The sequence below is a fragment of the Acanthopagrus latus genome, chromosome 5 (genome assembly GCF_904848185.1).
Source record: "Acanthopagrus latus isolate v.2019 chromosome 5, fAcaLat1.1, whole genome shotgun sequence".
In the NCBI taxonomy this organism is placed as follows: Eukaryota; Metazoa; Chordata; class Actinopteri; order Spariformes; family Sparidae; genus Acanthopagrus; species Acanthopagrus latus.
This window is the reverse complement of record NC_051043.1, coordinates 14,645,110-14,670,651: the sequence shown is the minus strand read 5'-3', so window position 1 is coordinate 14,670,651 and position 25,542 is coordinate 14,645,110. Positions and strand designations below refer to the sequence as shown.

The following is a 25,542-nucleotide window of genomic DNA, read 5'->3' as shown; positions in this document are numbered from 1 at the left end:
ATCATTGCAAATATTGCAATACATAAAACAAATCCAACAAGATTTTAGAGTAAAAGTGTCTATTTTATTCTAGTTTATTCACAGAACCATTCATAGGGGTAGCAAGTATTGGGAGAGTATTTGGCAGTGTATGTGTTCTGTGAATTACTCTATGGGCTCACTTTTCTGCACCTCTATTGAACTGGGTTGACAGACATTGGCAAGAGACACCTGAAACCCTGGATATTTCAAACCAAACCTGTCTGCAAGAGGAAGTTTCCATTTTTTATATCTTCGGTAAGGGAGGGGGATTTAGGAATTATATCTGAAAAGACAGTCTAAAAATGTTTTGCTTAAGAAAAAGTGAAACATTAATTTTCAGGTGAGTAATATCTCTTCCCACCCTATTAACTGTTCCCAGAAGTTTGTGGCAGTTTCTCAGGACAGGGAAGTTAAAAAAGTACAGCCTGACTCTTAACTTAATGAATAAATTACAACAATGAAATGGCTGACGTATTAAAGGGTGTTGTCAGGACATACATCAGAATAAAGATAAGTCACATTATATTCATTTGTGTCATTGTGTGACCTTGAGAAGTTTATCTAGGCCTGTTTCTTTTTTTTCATCGTGGAGAACTTGAGGTCTTGAGTAAATACAAGACATATCACAGTGGATACTTTAACTCAATGTGACTTTACACCGAATAGTAATCAGTGCAGTTATATTAAGGTGAGTGAGTTAGAATTACTCATAGTAGACGTAGTTCGAGTTTTTCGCTCAGGGAGAAATCGTGTGTTTTGTCCTACGCAGCCTCCCGTAGCAAAACAAGGAAGCGGCGGAACCGGGAGGGACAAAATAGAACCAGACAAACAAATCACAACATTTACATTTACTACTGTAACTAGCTGCATGACCGTTGTATGAATTCCACATTTATGTCCTAGCATAGGTTAAATGTATTTTATACTGTATGTATTTGATTTATTTCCGTAACATTAGCCACGCTAGCTATGTTGAAAACGAGGCTAAGCAGTTAGCTAGGTAGTGAGCAGCGGTGCTAAGGAAATATTACAATGGTGCAGAATATGTTCCGCACCGGGTTTCTGGTTCGAGCCACACACACACTGCTAACCTGGGTCATAACTCTGGTGCTGTTTCTGCACAACACCGGTAAGTTAATTCAAACTAGGACAACTTCCTACTCGGGGAGCTCTTAATATGTGAATCCCCTGACAGCTGATCACATAGCGTCTAAAGTACACTTGGCTCCGCCACGCCAAAGGTAAATAAGTGAAGTGGTAAGAGAATGGCTCGTTCCAGGACTCCCTGTGAAGCTCCAGATTACCTTGCCCATGAAGGTCACCCTCTGTTGTTACTCAAACTCAGAATAATACTCAAATACTGCACAGGTGTAAAAGTTGGGACACACGAGCTAACACCTGTGTGCTTGTAACATGGAGCTATTAAAGGGTTAGCAGTATAATGATCTAGTATTGTTATTCTGTACATCCTGATTTGTAAAAGAGCCTGGCTGATTTGTGGGGCCAATACCGATACTAGCCGGTGAAAAAAAAAGATTTTTAAATATGGGGCTGATATATACACATTTCTGGCAGTGATCCCTCTACTGTAGTATGGTCATCAAACACTTGTGATAAAGACACGAAATGGAAGCAGGATATTTGATAGTTTACCAATCAAATGTGTTGTCTAAAATTACCGAAACAGTAAACTGGGAATACAGGGAATACAATCATCTTTTTTTGCATTATAATCTTTTGAAAAGGTTTTCATATTAGCACACATCATGCAGCATATACAGAAATCAGTGGAGGATCCCTTTAATATGTTTATATGAGAAAGCTTATCCTCCTGGTATTTGGTTAGTGTAGCATTATTATTATTTTTTTAGTGCTGTAGTAAAGTTATATACAATGTTCTTAACTTATCTGTTTCAGACCATATCATCCATGTTAGATATAATATTGCGTGGAATCAACAATTGTCATGCCCAAAATATCACTGCCTCAGTATCTGTGTCCAGTGTGTGAGAAAACACACTTGGCTGGACCAGTTAATCTATATTGTGTGTGTATGCGTGCAGATTTGCGGAAGTGCGAGGAGCGAGGGGAGCTGCTGCTGCCGGTTCTGTTCTTCCTCCTGGTTGTGCTGTCGGTGCTCCTATACTTTGCCGTTTCTTTAATGGACCCTGGCTTCGTTCTCTCTGACACTGTGAAGGTGAGATTAGCTAACAAAACCCCCACACACAACAAAAAAACGGGCAGAAACAGACTTCATAAAAGGTGAATTGGTATTTCAGACTCTGGTTTTCCACCAGCCTACAAAATCACTTTATTCTTTCAATCATTTGACATATCAGTTGTGTCAAGTAGTAATAATGCAACTTTTACAAATTTTAATCAGATATTGTCATCCAAGATCACTTTTGTAAAGTCTGTGGAAGTTATGGTCACATGTGATGAGAAGAACGTGATTTAAAGTAAAAAGAATAGAACATGCACCATGATTTAATCCTTCAAGTCAAGGTCACAGTGGATGATGTGTGCGTATGTGTGTGCCAATGTGTGTGCCAATGTGTGACCCACATCAATCTGTGTTTTGCAGGGTGCTCAGGGTTCACATGAGGAAATGGAGTCAATGATTCCTCAGACTTCGACCCCTCGGCTGCGGCGCTGCGGATACTGCCTGCTGCAGGTAACCAGCTGCCGCCAGCTGCCAACCTACGCTCACTGCGTGTTTGTGTTTGTCACTGTTGTGTGATTTCTCAAGTCTGTATTGTCACATATTTGTTCACTGTGGTGGAACATCTAGTCACAATGTTGCATGATGCATCATTACAGTCAGTCAGGCTGTAAAGGACATTTACGGAAACCTTTTTGAACTCACTGCTTGTATTTTACTGCTCCTTTCTTTCTATGTATTCTCTGAATATAGATTTGTGCTTGTTCACATCACATTTTCTCTTGCTTGCCAAAGGCACTAATGGTGGCTGTAAAAAGGAATCGGTGCGATTTCAGGTTGCCAGGTGACGTTCTGCTCTAAAATATAAGCAGGATTATTTGTAAACACGCGACAAGAGGCAATTTAGTCCTTTTTCTGAGGAGTTACATTCAGCACAATCAAACCTGTCGCAAACACTGTCACCACTGCTACATCTTTTTCATTTATTAATACACCCAAAAATTTCCTGCTGCTTATCTGGGTCCATGTTTAGTTAATCTATTTATTTGTATTGTTAAGGACTGTAGACTGAATCACTCTTGAAGTCAATGCAACAGCAACAGTTACTTCCGTGTAGAAATCTGGCCTTTGAACTGCGTTATGGAGACATGTGAAATTGGCACATTTTTAATTGTGTTGTTATTTGAACATGCATTGTAAAACACACTGGTCCGCCCTATCTGGCATTTCTGCTGTGCGTTGTTTATGTACTGTGTAACTTTGCTAGCGTGTTTGATTGACTGTCGAACTAACTGTGCTTCTTGGACTAACTGCTAGTTTTAGGTGAACTCCTATTTAAACTCTTTTCTTTTTAGTCTGTGTTCCAAGAAGTAAAGTCTCCAACCTAACATAAGGGAAGTGTTGTTATTAATAAAATAAGACAGCATCAAACATGCATTTTAGATTAATAAGATAATTACACTTTGAAATAGCCACTTTGAAAAAGACAATTAAATAGTAAGTTAGCTAATGCATGATACAGTTTTCTTCCCTGAAGTTATTGTAAACAAACATTTGGGGTTTGGTCTACTGCAGAAAAAAAGATAATGTTATTGAAAAATATATTATAAATCATAGATAAGTCTTGGCCATATTGTCCCTACTGGATTTCCATCATCCTTTAATAAATTGGCTAGTATGAGTGTAAAAACAGGTATTTATTTGCAGTCCATGTGATATTAAAAAGGTCTTTAAAAACATTTTATATTTCATTTGTTGTAAGCCTGAAGAAACCCTGGCATCTGCACAGGATGCGTTCAGGCACAATACTGAGTGTAGGTCATCTGCATTTTGGCAGTGCTGTGTGTTCTGTGCACAGGGTGACCTGCACAATAGTACTGCATCCCATGCAGACACTGATGGAGCACTGAAGCTGCTGCTGTACTGTCGTTGTGCCCGCCACAACGTCAGTGTGTATTTTTTCTTTTTTTTAAATATAACCGACGTTGGCATCTATTTTATTACAAGAAACATGTAAGAGCGGTTTTAGTTTTCCCATTTAAAGTAGCCTTGTAGTCTTGCACTCACTCTCTTGTTCTCTCTGTCTTTTTTTCCCCCCAAGCAGCAGCCAATGAGAGCGAAGCACTGTCAGACATGTAAACACTGCGTTCGTCGCTTTGACCACCACTGCCCCTGGATTGAGAACTGTGTGGGGGAGAGGAACCATCGCTGGTTCATCGTCTACCTGATGGTGCAGTTGCTCACTCTGCTGTGGGCTCTTCACATCGCCCTGTACGTCCGCTGAACACATTTGTAATTTTTGGAATCATTTGCAAGTTAGTAAATTAATAATTCTACTGCTCTTGGATGATATTGTAAATGTTATTCAAATAGAGCAAGGAAGGAGAATAAACATCACCACCGGTTGTATAAACCCCATTGTTTATTTTTCAGGTCTGGCATCTCGCCCAGCGTCACCTGGGAGCTGTGGTTCAGAGTGAACGGCTTCCTGTTGGCGGCGTTGGGGGTTGTCTGTGTTTTCTCTGTGGTGGTGGCGCTGCTGCTGGGCTGCCACCTCTACCTGGCCTCCATCAACTGCACCACCTGGGAGTTCATGTCACGTCACAGGATCTCATACCTGAAGAACTGCGAAAGCGAGGAGAACCCGTTTGACCGTGGCATCTTCTGCAACCTGTGGGATTTCTTCTGCATCTGCAGGACAGTGGTGTGGGAGAAAATGTACCACAGAACCACCACAAACTCTGTCTGACCAATAGCCAGGCAGCAGGTCAGAATCTACATCAGGGTCAGGCACTAATTTCAGGGAAAGAAATCATATTTCCTTAATGACTTTGGTGTAGGGCCTTCCCTGAATCAGGATATTCAGAGTCGTTTCAGTCACGTCCAGTCGATGCATTCATTCCTTCTTTTGCGTTGGTTAAAAGAAAAATATGTTAATTTATAGATATTTTTGTTTTTATAAACACTCAACGTTATTACCTCTGACGGCAAGGTTATGGTTTCACTCATTCAACTTGGATGGAGGTTTCGTCTCGGCCAGGATAGACCCCGTTAACTGTTAATCTGAATAAAGGAACAGATCCAGGAATTTTTCTCTCACCTTCTTTAACGTTGCAAGTCAGGGTGTTCTTTAAGCAGTTTTGTTAATTTCTCAGGGAATAATGCATGGATGTTGATTTAAAAAAACAAAAAAAAGAAAACATGGCATGTTTCAAAGACACTGATAGTTTGGCAGTTTTGGGTGGTTTAAAATGTAGAGTAATACAGGGTTATCGAGTTTGATCCAATAAGGTGTCGTCAGTAGAGAAATTTTCATCCTCCGTCTCAATATAACACTATAACTAACCCCTAGATTGATCAGTAGTATGAATATTAGCCCTATAGTCACAGACATAAGAGCTGTTGATACAAAGTACACCAGATATTTTTCTGGGGGTGTCATCACTCAGACCAGAGACCAGGAACGGTTACCAGCTCCAGCATTGGCATAAGTACTTCTCCTGGAAAGCCCATGTAGAATTAATCAAGGTCTGAGAGAGGAAGGCAGACCATGACAACTATCACAAAAGCTATCGCCAGAGAAACAGTTGCCAGGCATGTGGCCGGAGAGATAATCTTGATAATGTAGTAGCAGCGGTCTTCCAGTTGTTGAAACCGCCTCAGATGTCGGTACAGATTTACTAAAAAGTAAACAAGCTGGTGCGAGCTAGTTATCAAATGACCTTTAGCGTACCTTTATACATAGGTGGGCACACATAACGACAAAACTAATTCCCATTAGCCTCAGGAGTTAGATGCTAATCCACAAATGTTAGTATGCTCACAAAGTAAACTATCATACTGACAAACATGGACAACAAGGTAAACAGAATTTCTGCCAAAGGTCAGCATGTTGGCACTATTTTTCTGAGCATATTAGCATGTTAGCATGCTAACTGTGACATTTAGCTTAAAGAACCGAAATGCTCAAAGAGCTGCTGGCATGGCCCTAATCAAAGTAGTCCAGATGTCTTTGTGTGTGTGTGTGTGTTCTTGGTTTGACTGTCATACTCTCCCTGTATGTGTTTCCCTTCACAGTTTGACAGAACAGAATAAATGTTTTCCTGGTGGTTTTGTTGAAAGAATGAAGAAAACTTTGGATTGAAAATATTTTTTTCCTCAGGTCTGGTTACCACTTTCTCCCGCAGGTGTTTCTGTTGTTGCCTTGAGACGGTGTGGTGACCTCACGCTGTAACACTGACTGCCTTTATGTCTTTTGAAATAAATGTCTTGTGCCTTTGGTTTAATATAACTTGTATATTAATGTAAGTAATTATTTCTACTGTCATTATTAATTAATTTAACTACAGGATAATCTTGACACTGAGAGCCAAATATTTTACTTTTTTTTTTTACTGTATTTGTTCTGTTTGTATTTATTGACAACAAGATTACATTAAAACACTGATGATATGCATTTTGTTTATAGAGTCCATCTGTACAGACTGACATTCCTAGTCAGGATGCTTCACATACATACATACATACATACATAAATAAATACAGTACTGACACACAAGTAACATGTAATATTCAGCAGCATAAACTTAAAGTGCTACAGCAGCTAAATCAACACTGGCTTGCTGTCAAGTTACATTTCACTTATTCAGCTGAGAACCTCACCCAAAGCACCACAGGGACACATCAGTGGACATTCAGGCCTTCAGGAGACTGAAACTTGTAACCTTTCAGTTTCAGGACAGTAGTTTGATTTGCTTAAGACTAACTTAACACCCCATGACAGCTTGAACACGCCTCCTTCACCTACTTAAAAAGAACGTCTGGAGGCCAAACGTGGGTTTCACTTCAACCTTGTACTCCATGGGCATGTTTACAAGATACATATACTTTTCTAAATCTTAACAGTGGATTTAGTGTTAAGCTACTCTTAAAAGTCCCTTGTCTGATTTTGATAAATTGCCCAATAGTCCACCAGGCTCTTGCCTTGCGCAGATGTTTTTAAACTCAGCTCAAAAATGAGCAGGGAGAAAATACTGGGACTTTTGGGTGCACTTCAACAAAATCCAGCCATGCACCTTCAAGCTTCTTCCCTGCCGCCCCCTCTTCTTCTTCTTCCTCCTCTTTTATTGCACTGACATCATTAGAGCTCAGTATCACAGAATATGATTTGCTAAATTCAAAATACATATATTTGTCTTACTATTATGGCTATATTAGATTCTCTATGGCTTCTTTTATACCGCTAGCAATTACAGTATTTCTAGTGCACAAGTTCATCACGGTGCCATGCACTTCTACCGTTGTAACAGAAAAAAAACAGTGGGTCAGGAGGAGACTGATGAATGCACTCATCTTTGCTACGAGGGAATGACCTGACAAATACATGAAACATTTCAATGTTGGATTTAACATCTTTTAAAAAAGGCTTGTAACCAGAAATTGGGCTAGCTTCTTTCATTTGTTTGGTCAAGGCAGTGGGCAAAGCCTGTCACAGTGATGCATAGAAACGGCAGCACGTACTGTACCACTGAGGGGTAAATATTGTAAATAAATATCATAAGCAAAGGCCACGAAGCAAGCTGAATCTGTCTCTAACACAGGATGCTTGAAGAGGCTACGACTGAGTATTAGCGGCGCCTCGCTACTTGTTTGTTTTAATACAACATAGTCTTGAAAATAAAATTTTATTTCAGTTACATTGATCATTTTGGGGTTAGTTCAGTTGCGTTGCATGTCACTAGCGCCAGTTAGCATTAGCATATTAATATCAGCAGAGCTATCAAGCTACTTCAGTTAGCCCTGACAGCTGGTTCACGAAGCTAAAATAAAGGTTTTGAAACAAACATTTTCTTTTAAATTCCGTTTTACTTCTGTGTGTTTATATATTAACCTCTTGGTTTTATAGGTGTTTACTTTTTGAAATCAGATAAATAAAAATGACAGTGAAAATATATCAACATTTGATGAAATAAAAATCTAATAAAAATGTGTTTTCATTTGGTTGATATATGTGCTGATACTGATATATTATCTAATCTGAACTTTATTACAGCCTATTTATTTGGATGCCTATTACCCACCACAGAGGCATAAGCTAATCTTCCTGGGATCCACAAGACAATTCAAGACAAGGGCTCAGCTGTGAATCATAATTTGGTCATTCTAATACAGTAAGTAATTATAAGATTTTTTACTCTTTTTAACTCAACAGTCTTTTGTTTGTTTGTTGTGTCTTTTGAAAAAAATTCCCATCAAGTGTCTTTTTGGTAGGTGTGGTTCACTGTCACAATTCTACTGTATGTTCCTCTTTGTGCCGTTGTGGTTTTCCTCCGTCAAATGACGTCCTTGTGATTTGTAAAAACATTTCCTCTTACCACATGACATAATTATGCCCTGTTTGGGACTGATGCGGCAGCAACTGAGACAGCTAACACTGATACATAAGTGAAAGTGAGTCAGCATTACGTGTCTGACACTCATAATTTTATAAATTTTTGAGGCAACATGAGGCAGCTAACTGATGTTCACGGTCCAGGCAGTCGCTGCCTAAACCACTGGTGCATCAGATACAAAATAAGCATGATTGTGTCAACTAGCAAGAGGAAAAGTGGCTGAAATTATTATGTCAAACGGAGGAACACTACAGACTAACTGCTTGAATATTTCTTAACTCTATGTACAGATTAGTAAGAGTAATCTGAGTATTGAAAATCTATTGAGCTCCAAAAGAGGAATAAAGATGTGGAAGGAAGAGGTAATAATGTTATAAACTCTTCAAGCATCCCCTATGAAATCTGTTTCATCTGTTTGTACATTTCAGCTGACCAAATCTTATAAATAAACTCTAATAGCAGGAGCAGGTGACGGTAAAGTTGTATTACTGCTGTAACAGTCAAACAAAGCTCAACTCTCTACAGAGAATATAGAAAGGGCTACAATCACTTCCTTTGCTCTGTTAAAAAACAAACAAACAAAAAAAACAATAAGTTGCTGCCTGGTTGTTTGATCGACGACTGGCTGTCGACTGGATGAGAATGAGAACAGTCAGCAAAATCAGCCATGGGATCGTCCGTAGTGTCCTGTTTGAAAATGACTGAGCTGCAGGAACTATCCAAGCTGTTCATTCATTGTGTTGTTCTGTCGAGACCAGGGTGGGAAACTTTCTTTCAGGGGTGATCAATGAGAGCTTTTACTGCTTCAGAGGATTCAGTCACTCTGCGGAGGCTTGAAGGGTTGTTGATCAATACAAAAAGGAGATCACTTTTCTGGCTTCTGGCCTGTAATCTGTTTTTGAACAATAAAGGGCTCTAACCACTGCCTGTATACAGTATTAAGATGGATGACATGACAGAACCTTTAAAGTGAAGCCACACATCTTGACTGCCCCCTGGTGGCTGGTCACAGTAATGTCATAAACATTAGCCCCCCCTTCATGTGAGCAGATGGGATATGGACCAAACTGATAACTGATAACTTTCTGAAAAGTTTGGTTCCAATTAGTTATTTGATGCTAAAAAATGTCATGTTTGACAGCTGACCCGAACTAGTGATTGACTTCGTGGGCTCCAACAAACAAATAATTTCTTCCTCTTCTTTTTTTTTTCATAGACTAGTTTGACATTTTATGACATTTCTTCCTTTCTGAGAGTCAGATAAACAGAGCAAGTCCTCACATATACCTTTCAAAGAGAAAGCAGATTATTTCTCAAATGTTGAACTATTCCTTTAATCCTTATCACAGTTTAAATCAGCAAATGTGTTGTATTATTATTTTGTATTGTTAATGAATGCTACCCGATTCTGAAAACTGTCACTCATTAATATTATGCCTACTGATGAATTAATCAATCAACTAGTACAACACAGGATGTACTTATTGTACCTTAAAAGTTTTATCCAATTCAAAATATGAGGAATTTCTTCTCTTAGAATCATTTGTAGATGACAGAGGGGGGTTTAACGTTAATGATAATGGTTGGTTACCTGCCAAGTTAACCTCTGAAGCCACAAAACAAATGCATGTTATTTCCGACCCTGGTCTTTCATCTCATCCTTTATCCATGCAGGGCGCAAAAGTCGAAGTCTGCGAAGGCTTCCTGCTGCTCATCAGAGAGGATGAAGGGCTTGGAGGGAGGCGACAGGATTGGCTGGAGTCGAGTGAACTCACTGTCAAAGTTGCTCACATCCATTGACTCTTTGATCGACGGCAGGAACGGCGGTTTCATTTTCTTGGCTAGCAGGGCCTCCCAGTCGATGGTCTGAAAGATGAGGACAGTGAAGTTATCTCTTCATATTGAATCATATTGTCAACACAAAATGTATAATACGCCCATACATTTTGCCAATAAACAAATCACTAAAGTAACAGTATTTAGTCACAAAGACAGCAATCTATAATTTAGTGTAGTGCCCAAAAATGTTTATCACAGACTTGATGGGTCTTGGCAGGTTCAGTCCATGTCTCATCAGTACCTCATTAGGCTGTATCAGAAGTAGTGGACATGGACATTTTAACAAAAGCACAAAATGTCTGCAGAGTTATACATTGGTTCAGAAGTGTGGTAGCAAACCATTTAATCACCTCTGCCAAGGAGGTTGTGTGTTCACCCCTGTCCAAAAAAACTACTGAGTGGATTTCCACAAAACTTGGATGGAGGATGGGTCTCAGCCCAGAATAAATGAAAAAAAATGTGTATTTAGATGTCTGGCAGCTTTGACTGGTTGGAAAAGGGGACTGTTGGGCCTTGTTGGAGGTATGTGCTCTACTGAGTGTCATTCTAGTTAAAGACAGTAAGGGAAAGTGATTTACCTCAAAGAATTTCTCTCCTTTGACCTCGTTGGCGTCCCTCTCTCCAGCTCCGAGCCTTTTCTGAGGATTCTTCTTTAACAGCTGTAGACGGATGATCACAGTTTGTTAACAGTCATTAGTCAGAGAACTGCCTGGCAATACTTTTCTACTGATATTTGTAGACTTCACCAGAGAGTTTGTCAAATTTTAGCTGTGTTTATTCTCAGTTTTCAACAATCTCCTCCAACTAGAAACTACAAACAACTACTGGCAATGCCAGTCACCACAGTCCCATGAGGTTCTGTAATATATCTAACAGATGAGATTATAATATTTAAACATCTTTCTGGTCAGGCTCTGTGTTTGACCTTTTGAGTCATAAACAATCTATTCAAGATCTTGTATGGATATAAAATGATGCCCAAATAATATATCTGAAAGTGAATTCAAACTGGGAGGGTAACTTTCACCTTCTGGATGATGGCGACAGCACCAGGAGGAAGAGACCCTGGATACTGCACATCATCATTGACGATGCTGTCAAACACCTCCTCCTCATCCTCACCAGGGAACGGAGACTAGCAGAGAGATGATGAGTCAGCGATTTAACTCTTCAATTCAAAGCTTAAAGAGTGCGTGCAGAAACTCAGACAGAAAAATCATGTATGAGGGAGTTAAACATGCTAACGGAACTGATGGGAGCACACATTTTATAATCCACACAGAAAATCAAATTCATGTTAACAACCTCTCCCACAAGCATCTCGTAGATGAGGACGCCCATCCCCCACCAGTCCACTGCTCGGGTGTAGTTGTCGTCTGTCAGGACCTCAGGAGCCAGAAATTCTGGAGTCCCACAGAAAGTCGACGTCTTGTCTCCGTGACCCATCCCTGCAAAAATATCACCCGTTGAGTGAGAGGTGCTGTCACTGAAGAATTGAGTAAGAGTTTTGAGGGCATTACCAGTTTTCAATGGGATTTGCTCATTTCTACAGGCAAAAGCTCAAATAGGACTAAACTCACAATAATCACATGCAAGTTTAATGCACAGAGGCTTTCCAAAAATCTGTAAAGTTAAATGAATTCACCTTCTTTACACAGTCCAAAGTCTGTGATTTTCACAAATCCATCTGCATCCATTAGCAGGTTGTCCAGCTTCAGATCTCTGTGTAAAAAAAACATCCAGTACACCTAAATGACCTGAATCTACAGTTCCCGTACATTAACATGACATCACTTTGACAGTTATGACTTACCGATAGATGATTTTATTCAGATGCAGGAACTCTAAACCCAGCAGGACACACGCTGAGTAAAACCTGCACACAACAACAGATTTGAGATTATAAGGCTGAATACGACCATAATCAATGTGCCACATAAATATGTGTAGGGAAAGAATAAAGTAAGAATGTTTCCTTCATGTACCCAAAAATAAATGAATTGAAATGCTTTAATTAAGAAAAACTACAAAGGGAAAAACTCCCTTTGCTGTCTCTCCTGAAAATAAAGCTTCCCCTCTGATAGTTATTAGGGTCTGTTGATCCTACAGCGTAAAGCTGCTGAAATACAAATCCTCTACAGATCTCTTATTACACAAATATGCTGTTCACAAGAGTCGTGAGTCTTTCAACAACAGGACGAGATACGAACCTGGTCTGGGCTTCAGTGAAGACGTTGTTGTGTATGTGGATCATGAGGTCACCGCCCGGTAAATACTCCATGACGAAACAGACATGGTCGCTGGTCTGGAAGCAGCCGTGGAGGTTCACCAGAAATGGATGTCTAGATGCGTTAATCATCTCAAAGATCCTCTTCTCGCTCATAAGGCTGCAGAATAACACTTTAGATTAACAGTTACTCTACATTTCCTAATTGTTAGGATGTTGTCTTGAATATTGTATTACTGTTTCTTGTCATTTTTTCACACATATTGATGAAGTCTTTGGTCAGTGGTCAAGTATGGCCTACAGGTAAATTAATAAGCCAACTCTCACTCTTTGTTTCACCTTTTTTTGTATTCCTTCAGGCACTGAAATTGTCATTATTTTGCTGTAATTGCTGATTGATAAAGGTTTGTTACTCTGTTAAATAGGCTGTAATAAAGTGAAATGCATTAACAATCAATGAATCATTCCTTTTTTCAAGGTGGATTACTTGCAAGAAAAACTGCCAAATCACTGATTGCTGTAAAATTTTAAGAGGTCAATTTTTCCAAGTTACAAATGGACTTGTCTTCTACTGAAGCCTTGGGTGGACCGCTATATAACTGTTCACAGCACTGCTTTTATGTAGCCCAGTTCTCTTACACTCACCTGTCCACCTCATCCCGAGTCACAATGTCTTTTTTCTTCAAGGCTTTGATGGCGTACAGTTTTCCTGTCTTCTTAAACTCTGCCAGCAGGACCTAGACAGAAACAAAACAACTGAGGACGAACACAAAACGGCCACATTTTGATCAAACATAATGAGCTTAAGGGAAATTTTTTTTTTTACTAAACTTTAAGTTACCTTCCCAAAGTGTCCTCTGCCCAGAACTGAAATATATTTGTAGTCGTCCATCTGCATCCTTGTGAGAAAAGACAAAGAAAGAAAATAAAGGCCTCGCTTCACTCTTAATTTTTACAGTATACAAGATAAGAAGTGTATTAATGTGTACTTTAGAGCAGACACAGGCTGATCTTCACTCCCTCCTGTGTTGTTTATGGATGACTGCAAATAAAGACAAAGTGGGACATTTTACTAATCAATCACATCTATCATTCACAGATTATATCTGCCCAAATACAGTTACTTGTCGTTTATGTAAACTGGTGAATGATAAAAACCAATGTGTAGTATGTCTTTATACATTAAATACTGCGTCACAGAAAAACTGTTCTCATTTTGATTAACTGTTCTTTTGAATGGTAAAATTAAGAAACATGAGTTTCTAAAACACTTTTCTCTCAAACATGACATTGTTGAAGATACAAGAATGTTTGAAGCCTTTGGTTTTAAGATCAGAGATACGTCATAGAGAGAAACAATAAACTTATAGAAAACATTCATGTTTTTAGCCATACTAGCAGAGCACTGCTGTTCTTTATGCAGCCTCACAGTGCTTGTTCTGATCCTTCTACTACTCTTAGTCTTCCTAATACATATCTACGATATTGGAGATCACTTAGGCTTTGCTTTTGCTTTCACTTTGTGAGTATAAGCAAAAGAGAAAACACCCCACAATTCAAAGTGTAATGACACGTCCTTTGTGGCAGGTTTGTCAGAACTAATTTACCAGTTTTTCTTGCAGTGCAGGCACAGATAAGGTTTTGTGTGCTGTGGGGATGATGGTGGAGGTGTTCTCTCCCTGGTCGAGGCTGGTAGGGGAGGGCTGATCATCATCAGTGATGCTGAGTCTGATTTCTGGAGCTTCGCTGCATAATCCAAACAACAAGACAAGACAACAAAATAATAGCAACCCCAAAAGTCACGGGCCTACAACTTGATTCAAACTGGGCCCACTCACACTAATTAAATTAAACTTGGCTGCTACACAGTAATCCTAAAATTAAACCCCAGAGCCAAACAACAAACAAACATACTATTGCATAGGATGCTACATAGCACACTGGGAGTTTGGGAGCACAGTTTGGTCAGTGGTTTACACTAAGCACTTTTATTCAAGTCCTGTATTTGAGTACAAATTTGAGGTATTTGTGTTGAAGCTCTGAATTTAGGAATTTTACTTGTACTAGAGTATTTCTAAGTACATTCCTTCTTTTACATGTAAAGGATTATAATACTTCTTCAACCACTTCACCCTGCTACCTAACACTGTCAGGTCATGTTACTATGCTCAGATTATTTCTGACCTTGGCAGTGGAGTGTTGGTCTGAGGCTCCTTCTCAGTTGGACGTGGGGTGTTGTTGGCCACAAGGTCGGGGTTCATAGAGAGGGTCGAGCTGAACGTGGTGAAGGAGCTGTAGCGAGGGAGGATGCTCATCATCAGATGACCCCATGTGGCAAAATTCATGTTCATCTGGGCCGCTCTGAGAAAGTTCTTCCCTGAGGATGAAAAAATATCGCACATGAACAAATTGGCCCACAGGTTAATAGAGTAAAGAACTGATCTTTTAGGTTGTTTATCTGTACCCCTCTCTTTAGTGAAGATGCATCGCTGACGTCTCAGTTTCGGCTGCCGCTCAACAACAGTTTCAATGAATCGCAGCTGTAAAGTCCACAAAGTAAGAATTTGTTTGGGGCCATTCACTTCTGTTTATGGCTAGATTAAGAGGTTATCACAAAAGCCTGATGAGACATTATGGTACTACTGTGAACCAGAAAGATCATTGTGTGCACCTTGGCGTGGAGGATGCCCTGTGGCTCCAGACTGAGCTCCTGGTTGTGGTTTGGCTTGTCCATCATCTCCTCCAGTCGCAGAATCTTGAGCGCACACATTGCCCTCTGGTCCCGCCAGAAGACACTGACCTCCAGCTCTCGAGACTATCAGCAATGTGACAGCAGAGACAACAAGCACATGATCATGAACACAATCAGTAACTGACAACTGTGAATTCATCTCAGCTCAGCACTGGAAAACTCACTGATTTACAAGATTTCATTTCAAATTTTAAATCAAGCATGAAAAACAAACAAACAATCAGAAGGACTAATAAAGCAGGATCTGAAATTGGATCACCAAGTTTTCTTTGTTTGATTTCAAAGTTTAATTGAGATGTAATTAAGTGAAGCCACATGATTACACTACAAACAAAATACTTTGGAGAACTTGTATTATGACATGAACATACTTTAAGCTGATCTCTTCCTGTACACTTTCTGTCAAATCATGCTGTGTATACTACATAAGATGTGTGACTGCAGGTATCAGGGAGACACCTGCTGGTGAGACAGAACTACAACAATAATAAACCAGTGTTGAACACAGAGTATGTGTATGAAAAGTGTTGGGAAAAGTATCTGATCTTTCACACAAGTAGAAAATGGTCATACAAAAAATTCAACTTTATTGTCAAAAATAAGAATGCATGTTATATTTAGTTGCTTTAGTATGATTTTAATGTAGTAGTTGATAACATTGGAATTACTTTTAAAAACGTCCCCTCTGCAATGTTTTGAAGTTCTATTTATGTTCTGTTTATGATTATTTTTTTTCTGAACTGGTCTAAAACCCTTCTGTCTATACATATTTGACCTTTTCAGAATTACAAACATTATTCTTTTTGTACTCTGTTAGATTAGGGCATCTTTTTTAAATGCAACTCTGCCTGTGTATGTTTCCCCTCTACTGTCTTTCCTGCACTTTGCCCTTGTAAAGTTTGCAAAGTCCTGTAGATGCTGTATTACATGTGTCAGCACATACATCGTTACCAAAGCCTGTAAGCTGCTGATGCTGTGTGTATCTGCACCAGTGTCACACAGGTCAAGTCCAGCACATTCATCACACAAGGAGAACATATTGACTTTGATCTTCAGTATTTCTATGGTGTCTTATGTCTATAAATCACCTTATTTCAGGTTGGAACAGGATGGTCTGGAGGGAAGCAGATACACAGGAAAGACTGCTTGAACGTGGGCGGTGTGGATCAGATAGAACATGAAAAATGACTCACGAGTACTGGAAGCTGTAAAGGGGGCTCAAATGATGGGAAATCTGTGGTAGAGCCATTGTTTGAGCTTTGCCTTAATTTCCAAGATCATTAACTTGCTAATTCAACTGACAGAACTTCATGCAAACTGCAATTTTTGTAATTTGTTTTTAAATAGATGCTACTTAGTTAACAAGGTCAAAGATTCATTCTAAACTTACATATTTTTTTTAGTGTTACTCTGGTTTTCTGTTACCACAAAGTGGGCTTACCTTACCTCACCTACTCCTCTCACCTGTGTGTAATTGACTTGAAATATCATCTTAACTTGATAGCTTCATGGCACTGGTTGTTCAGGATCCCCTGGTGATCCAAAGAGAGCCAGACTGGTTTATGATACGAGTCAATGAAGCTCTGTTCCAGTAGGTAGAAACCTGAAAACGTTGACTGGAGTATTACAATATAGATGCTGATACTGTGGCATGTAAAAACCTGATCCAGGTTTTGTCTGTCATGTTCTCCTGAGGTACATTTGTTAAGAAAACTAAAGATGTCATGAGTAACAAAGTAATTTGAACTCAAAAGGTCTGATGACGCTGGTTCAAGTGTCATCCTATTTGCTGAAGAAGAGCCTAAGATGGAGTCACAAGGTCCAAAAGTCTATCAAGTATTATCTATCTAATTGTTGCTTTCATGACCACACTGAACCCTTTTGATCATGTTGGAAACGTCCACACGGAGGTGAAAAAACAGGTTTCTCTGTGTTTCATGTAAAAATCAAACTCTCGATGATCCAGTTCAGGGCGCAGGTATATCAAAATGGAAATACTACTGTTCTCCAAGTGTAAACATACTCTGACTGACAGACTGATTGTCTGACTGTCCGTGACTACACTCACCCGCTCCAGCTGGATGCAGAACGTCTGATCCCAGCTCAGCCTGCTGATGGCTGCCCAGCGTGTCCGGTCGACCACTCTGGTGTCCAGCCTGAGCACCGCACTGACCTCAGCTGAGAGACAGAGAACAACATGCCACTGAAACCTAAAAGATAACTTTTGGTCTTAACAACTTTCAAGATCAGTTCTAACGAATCACTGCTAATACTAAGTCAGTGTGTTTGTTTACATAAAGTGTTTCTATCTTTAAAAGGCTGATTAGTCTGAAGAAGAAAAAGGATATTCATAAAGCAATTAACCTGTCATTTGTGTTTTTTTGCACATCACATTAGCGGTCAGAAAGTTTGCGTAAATTTTTCATTTCAACTATGAACTAGTTTCAACATTTAAAAACTAAATGTTTCTTCTGGACGAAAGTATAAAACTGTCAAAAACCTATTAAATGTTTGGGCCCATTAAACTCTGGGTATCTATAATAAAATTCTCTTGCTTGTGGCAGTTTCGACAGTTCATTTCATTGGACTCAGAGCTACATTCGTTGGGTTTTTTTGGCCACTTTAAGGCAAAAAAACCTTCACAACAAGCTGGCAGGTACACAACCCTGACATGTCATCTAATCAGCTTTACTGTAGCTAACATACAATCTCCCATATTTGCACATCAAGCAGACACGGGCAATCATCATGCCATCAAACATCATGTTTGTGTCCACCTGATGAGTCAATATTCAGCCTTTTTAGGTCTGGTTTGTTCTCCACCAACACCCGACAAAAATATATGACTCCTGCTGCTAGATGTTCCACTTTCCTGTCTCTATCTGTTGTTTTCTACAGGGCTGGTAGTGTACTGCAGGTTTATCAGAGTTTGCCAGTTATAAAACAGCTGCTGATGCTGCTGGAAACAATGCTGCTTTGAGACTTAAAGTAAACGTGTGTAACATTACAACAAGGAAAAAGGATAACATTTCTGTGAATTCTGGCACAGAGGAAGGAGGACTCAAATGTAGAAAAACAAGGAGAAAGGGACACCTAATAAAAGCAGCGGTCATTAACAGGGCTTACAAATTTGCAGTGCTAAAAGCCTAACAAGAGGGCATGACCGGTGAACAGAAGAACAGCATAACGACAAACAGGAACAAGTACACACAACTGACTGATGACAGCAGGTGTGCTGGCAGGTGGAGGAACAGCAGCAAGAGAGAACAGCAGTGATGTAGCAATGAGCAGGAGAACAGTGGACTTTTCTGATGAAACATATACATCAGTGACTGTGACTAAAACCTCTGTAGAACTGTAAAGTATTGAAGATTTTCATCACTTTAAGTGGAACGTAGTCATCTGACTCGTCAATTAAGAATATTGATTAGCTGTACTTTAATTAAGTTCACCAGTGTAAGAAAAGTAATGAACAGCAATAGTGTACCTTTGATTCCCTAATTAAGAAGTTGCCTCTACGCAGTTCACCCTCAGTGTCCAGGGTTTCTGTTCTATGTTAATATGCTGAATAAGAGCACCAGCTTAATATCACATTAGTTTGGGTCACTCCAGCCGGATTCAAGCCTGAAAATATAATCCTTTTTAATGGCATGCTATTCTCACTGAGTCACACAGGGAAATTCAACAGTGTTGTCCTTTTTCTGAAGCTGAAAAAATATTTATAATCAGTTCATATTTGTTTGTCATTTGTCTTCTCTCTTCTAAAAAGAGTGAGTAAATGTCATGCCATTTAGCAAATGGATTTTTAAGACGACAGCCTTCCAGCATCCTTGGATATAGAAGGTTTAGTGGAATAAAATGTAATAAGCGCAATGATAGTAATACAAGATTAATGTTTACAAGATTGTTTCTTACCTTACAATGAGCATGTTTCAGTTCTATTAAAATGTATTTAATATCTGCAAGTACCAATTGTGAATACCTGTAAACTAAGCAACAACAATTAAACAAGCACATGTTTAAAGGCAATGACCATACAACTGGATTTTAGTTATTAACAATTTTAAAAATGGTCGTTTCATCTTATGACACTTAATTTTATGGGTTTCAACAACCATCCAAGAGGATTATTAAGAAATTTAAGACCTTTAAAATAAAACGCTGCCTCTTTGTTGTTATTATTCATATTGTTACTTTTTCTAGTTGCAAAATTTAAATTTGTACTTGAGTGATAAATTCAATTTTATACTAATGTATCTTCAAGAGTAGACACTGCTGAAAAACTAGCTAAATGTAAAAACATAACTAAACACTTAAGAAATACCCTGTCTCCACTCACCTGATGGTCCGGTACTCAGATGGTTATCCTGCTCTGGTTTTGTCGAAGGTTTCAGTAAATCCTCACATCCCAGAAGGCTGACTTCAAGTTTGCCTGAAAAAATTATTAAGAAAATGTCCTTTTGTTGTTAAAAAAGCAGAATATTTGACTCTTGATTAACAACAAGAGCATCTGCAATGAGTGTTGCTATCAAGTCTAAAAGTAACTACACGTGAGTTTTGAAGTGATCGTTACTTCATATACTTACTAAATACTTCAGCTCTACAATGTGTAACCATGCGTGTTTCGAGTGGCTGGTAATGAATCTCGGCTAAGACAGTTGGCTAAAACGAACACAGCATTTCAAAATAAAACCCCTCATTTGTTGGCATGAATAAATCTCTCGGACTGAAGCCTTTAATCAGAGCTGTCTGGAGCTGCACACTGAGCATTCACAACCTCATTTTCTTCATTTCACTGTAGTGCTAACAGCTGTGGAGCAGAAAATCACCCCAAGTGTTCTCCCCGCCTGAGACTCGCTCTCATTATTTGCTGCCAACAGAGCAACTATAGGATTTGTCTCCTTGTTACATCATCAAAAGGCCTTTTTCCTGCATTCTCTGCCTCATGCAGGGAGAGACCAGCTTACAACTGAACTGTCCAAAACCAACAGATTACATGTCCTGATTATCCACTGCCAGAGGTCAGCGTATGGTAACCCATGTTCAAATACTGGGTGTGCATGATACTAATGAGAACGGCTACATATTTGAGGGAAAAAAGGCAAAAAACTGAACTAGCAATTACACTCTTAGAAGTAAATCTGGTTTAAAATGTTTCATTTTCAACATTGTTAAGATAAACTGGTGCTGCGCAGAGTCCAAAACCTACAAATCAAGCTGAACATGACAGAAAATGCTTGGCCAAGTAAACCTGAAGTATTAGAGTGTTCCTCTTTCTTACAGCGACATCACACTTTGTAAAGTGCCTGGAAACTAATAGTGCCAGAAAAATTTTTAAAGCTGCACTTTCATCAGCATTGTTAAAAAAAGAGTAAAATTACAACATACGAACCAGTCAAGGAGGCCGGTCTGATAGAGAATATGGAAGGGGAGGTGGACAGGGGACATCCGGGTCTGGAGCTTTCTGGAGACGGGGGTCCCTCTGAATGGTCGACCCCCCCATCAGGCTGCTGTAGAGGCTCCTGGTTGTTTTCTTTCAGGCATTTCTCCAGGGACAGCCGCAGAAGATCCAGCTTCTGGGAGGACTCCTGCACCCGGGACTGAGCCTGACAGGAAGATAAACATTGTGTTGTTATGTTTGGTCTTTTTAAACATAGTGCTGTTTGATATTTTGGGATACGGTCAAAGTTGCTCCATTTCGAACAGAAGCATGTTTTCCAGACTTTTAACTAGGATTGATTTTTTCTTTTATTTTGTGCTTTTAGTTTTATATTAGATTCAAGCTAATCAGTGTCCTTTGGCAAAGCGGAGATGCTGCTTTGAGTCAAACTACACAGACAGTAAACATTAATTTTGTTGTATATTTCATATTTTCAGTTAACCTTTGAAGGACCACACTGCATCATTAAAGATGGATGCATGAGGCCATTCAATTCAAATCACAAACACTTTATGAGTCGGTTTCCATTCATTTCTATGTAAAAGTCAAACGGCAATCTGCGAAATCATCTTCCGTTGTTTAATCTATCTAATCTATCTCTCCATCACACTGCAGACTTGATTACACAACTCGCATTTCAAGCAACAACAACACATTAAAATAATCATTCTGGCTTCCCTGAACTTCAACTACTTTAAAAAAAAACAAAACTGATTAAATGTCCCACCTCCGCCAGAGCCTTCTGGTCCAGCGAAGAGATTCCCTCCAGCTGTTTCACCACATCTTTGGCCAGAACCAATGCATCTGTCTCTCTCTGCATGTAGTGCTCGAGCTCTGCCAAACGAGCATCCACAGGACAGACAGCGACTGGAGAGATCCCTGAAATCGAGAGAGGAAGAGGGAGAGAGAGTATTTTAGTATGAGAGAATTTATTTCAGACAAGCGATAGAGCCTCACTGAAAACTCTTTTCATTTCTGCAATCAATATTTATAAAGCTGAAGTGAGCCGTTTTCTCTAAAATGTCACTGTGCTCCAGGCAAAGGTCTTAACATTACATTTTTTATGTTTCTGGCATTCAGCTGACATCTGAAATGTATGAACGCTCTGACTGGGAGAAAAAACATTCACCTGTCGCTAAGTTAATTTAAGGAGACAAGCAGTGGAGAAAAAGGATATTTCATCAAATGTGGTACTTGAGACTAAAATAATCCTGTTTTTTCACGTGTTGTTTGAGTCTTTGGTAATATTGACTCAAAAATGTCTAGTTTTAAAATCGTGATCCATTCATTCTTATTTTCCTGAAGAGATTTTTCGATTCTCTAGAGAAACACAAATAGTGCACTGAGAGAGGATCGAAACCATCTAACATTTTCTGGTTGTTTCTGAATATTGTGTTTTTGTTTGGGATGTAAGCATTCACCATATATCTAGATTCTCAACATTTTTTATTCAGGTCCTGAATATGTTTTTTGGGCTGTGGAAACTTAAATAGTCTGTTGGCGAAGAACAGCACTTTTTTAACCTCTATTTCAATCGTAAATTGATACTTTTCCTCCGTCAAGATGATGAAGATCTGAACAACCCAGTGGCACTGAGTGTAATGTCTGAAGCACCCTAATGTGGTAATATGTGCTACTTTAAATTTAGCTGACACTTGGATACACAGTGAATTAAACTGCCTGCAGTAGTAGAGAGGACTTTACTTCCCGGCAGATCCCAACATTATGAGGAATCAATGAGAGGAAAGCAGGTCAGGGGTCAGGGAAAGGGAATATGAGCCGAGGAAACAAAGCGCAGAGTTACTTGTTTCATATTTCATCCTCTCTCTGTCGAGCCAGGACTCATCGTGCAAGTGTGAGTTTCAGAGTTTTCAAATGGCATGCATCTCCAGTTTGGAATTAAAAGCAACATTTTCTCTCCGTCTCTATAATTGCCGTTGTGGTGGTTTCACTTTCCGATTAATACAAATAACAGCCACAAAGATGACAGTTGGCAGGAAACACAGTTCAACCAGTGTGGTTTCTTCACATACCAGCACTGATGATTCTGAATTGAAGTTTCTAACAGGCAGTATTTTCTACTTTATTTTTAAACTGAAAACCTGCACTTTCTCACAGGAAATGCTTCAGAAACATCTTGATTGCATTCAACACCACTCAATCTTTACTGAAACTAAAATAATACATTTGTTGTGCAGCTTGTTACAGTTTGTCAACCCAAACCTCTTCAAAGAAGAGGAAGCAGTGTCATCTACTGCTGTCTTTAATTTAACATTTTCAAAAACATTAAATACAACAGGGAAGAAACAAGATAAAGAATTCTTCCCCATAATGTCACCTTTTCCGTTCATTTTCAACTGTTTCACCGTTTGGCTCCCTAAAGTCTTTGTGAGCTAGGATCCCAACAACAGAGGAAGAACACTGGCCTTTGGCATGATATTGTTAGAAATAAACTGCCACGTTACACAAAACCCATGGCCGATAGTATCTCCAAAGAGTTACTGAACTGTTTATCAATCCCAACTGATTTCTTTATCAGATCTTCAGGCCTCCAGTTCTCATAACTGGAGTTTCCAGCCAATATCCATCCTCCATTAGACTTTCAATTATAGATTTAAGCTTCAGCGTTTAAGATACCCTTGAGGATTTTGAGCCAAAAATGGCATTACTGTTGCATTGTTCCAATGTGTTGTTATCGATAATGTTTTTACTTCTTGTTTGATTTAATGAGCCAGCTTACTACGCTACGTTTGGATGATCTGATTGTCACAAAAAAGCCATAGAAATACATAATTTCAAGCCTCCTTAAGGTTAGTTTTGTTACTAGAAGAAGCTTTGTGGCTGGTAATATCTCTGATTTTACAAAAAGAAGGCATGTCTCTAAATTTAACTAATCTGTATATGTAAAAATGACTTTTCTTGACTCCCAGTGACCCTGAAAGAGGGTCGTAGCCCAGGACACTGACCTCCACATGTAGCTCTGTCCAGGTTGCAGCCACCATCACCGCCAATACCTCCGCTGCCGCTGCTGCTGCCAGCCTGGGTGACTTTGATAATCTGCAGTCGGATCAGCTCGATCTTGGAGCGGCTATCCTGCAGCATCTGCTGAGCCGTGGACAACATCTGATCCTGGATAACGACATCACATCAAGAGACAACAAGCCCCACTTCATCACCTCCTTCTCTCCCCTGACAGGTCAGCTGGGATGGGAGCACATTGGTAAACAACAGCGACTGAACACAGCCATGATCTCTCATAACAAGTGGCAGAACACAAGGAAGACAACAGCGACAGTGCTGCACATGTAACCCATTTCCATACTGGGGGAAGGGAAAAAAAAACAAACAAAACAAATGCCAAAGAAGACATGCAGAGAGTGAGAACAATGTGTTCATATCAGGTGTAAACACTATGACTTTGCACTTCACTAACCTCAGGGTGATGCTCTCGCTCCTTGCTGAATAAGGACTAATTTGTCATGCTCTGTGGAGGTGGAGGGGGGACTTCTCGGGTTGCGCCTCTCCACCTTCACTATCCTTGAAACACAAGTCCCCTGATGTTATGGTGCGTTCACACACACTCTGACAGAGGGCTCTTCTGATGCGGCTCCTACATCTTGAGACCAGGATCACACAGCAGCCCGTCCTGCTGTTTGTTTTTGCCTCCTTGCAGACTCCTCTGCAACATCCCCTTCCCTCTGCATCCTCATCCTCCGCTCTGTAACCAAATCCCTCTCTCTCTCTCTCTCCCCCTCTCTCTCTCTTTTAGGGGGGTTTTCTTCCTGCAGGGGACGTCGGCAGAGTTCCTCTCCAGCACTGCTGCTACTGCTAGTCCGACAGAGCTGATCGCCTGCTCTGAGCTCGGCATTGGCCGCTGCACGACCACATGTTCCTGCGCTGTCACCAACCAAAAAGACAAACACCGAGCTGCTGCTGCTCTCTTCGGGACAAGGCAGAGACGAGCCAGCAGCGTTTGGAGAGATCTGTTTAACCTGCCCTGACAAGAAGGGGTGTGTGTGAGGGCATCACTAACCTTAACTGATCTGTAAACATACATCCGCGGTATACTGATCACGATCCCGGACATACAAGCTAGGTTTACCGACAGCATTATGGATTCCCACTGTGCACTTGAAGCACGCACGACAGTCAAATGGTTGTTACCTCGTCTTGTTGCTCGGTCTTCACAGTTACATGTAGACACTTGAACATACTTATAATTACAAAATTACGCAATAAAACGCCCACAGGTTTCAAGGTTTTCCCTCGCTAAAATGACACAAAATGTACATATAGTATACTCTTGGCTTTGTTTATATAGATATTAAAAAAAATTAAGTAGCACGCAAGCTACTGGACATAACCTAAACTCAGATATCCTGTTTACTCGGCCTTTTTTCTTATCAACAAACACTTAGCTCGGGACAAAAGCTGACTGACAGGCTAATTAGCAGTGACCACCAGAAAAGGAGGCTCCTGCGTCTCAAACCATATTCAGCATCTTTTTTTTTTCTTTTTTTTTTTTTAAGTGCGCAAGTGCGAGTCGGTCCAACTGAAGGTTTGGCCTGGCCGGGATAAACGTTACTTTTGGCCGCAAAATAATTTCAAAATCGCCCGTGAGAAAAAACATATGTTGTAATTTGAGGCTCTGTTCGTTTTGGGTGTAATTTTGAGAGAAGATGCGATGGTAAATCAGCAAATTGGAGCCAA

General features: G+C 39.8%; 2 protein-coding genes across 4 annotated transcripts; one reads left to right on the top strand and one right to left on the bottom strand.

Annotated features, from left to right (window-relative positions):
• Positions 1-791: 791 nt before the first annotated feature.
• LOC119019775 (palmitoyltransferase ZDHHC12-like) lies at positions 792-6,638 on the top strand. Of its 2 annotated transcripts, none has more exons than XM_037098633.1 (5): positions 792-1,150; positions 2,085-2,218; positions 2,606-2,695; positions 4,287-4,453; positions 4,616-6,638. In XM_037098633.1, the coding sequence occupies exons 1-5, from the start codon at positions 1,054-1,056 to the stop codon at positions 4,929-4,931; spliced, it is 804 nt and encodes a 267-aa protein (XP_036954528.1). In that variant the 5' UTR covers positions 792-1,053; the 3' UTR covers positions 4,932-6,638. The 2 variants fall into 2 exon arrangements, with proteins under 2 accessions (XP_036954528.1, XP_036954527.1); XM_037098632.1 differs by having other exon boundaries at positions 4,284-4,453.
• Positions 6,630-25,419, bottom strand: LOC119019770 (serine/threonine-protein kinase N2-like). Of its 2 annotated transcripts, none has more exons than XM_037098624.1 (20): positions 24,266-25,419; positions 23,799-23,961; positions 21,560-21,711; positions 20,785-20,998; positions 19,732-19,824; positions 17,461-17,570; positions 15,312-15,455; positions 15,105-15,180; positions 14,825-15,017; positions 14,248-14,386; positions 13,630-13,682; positions 13,482-13,539; positions 13,286-13,377; positions 12,624-12,800; positions 12,227-12,289; positions 12,059-12,135; positions 11,719-11,861; positions 11,441-11,548; positions 10,992-11,072; positions 6,630-10,440 (listed from the first exon to the last, which is right to left on the bottom strand). In XM_037098624.1, exons 2-20 carry the CDS (start codon positions 23,953-23,955, stop codon positions 10,237-10,239), a joined length of 2,334 nt encoding a protein of 777 aa, XP_036954519.1. In that variant the 5' UTR covers positions 23,956-23,961; positions 24,266-25,419; the 3' UTR covers positions 6,630-10,236. The 2 variants fall into 2 exon arrangements, with proteins under 2 accessions (XP_036954519.1, XP_036954518.1); XM_037098623.1 differs by having other exon boundaries at positions 10,237-10,440; positions 23,799-24,033.
• Positions 25,420-25,542: the final 123 nt, after the last annotated feature.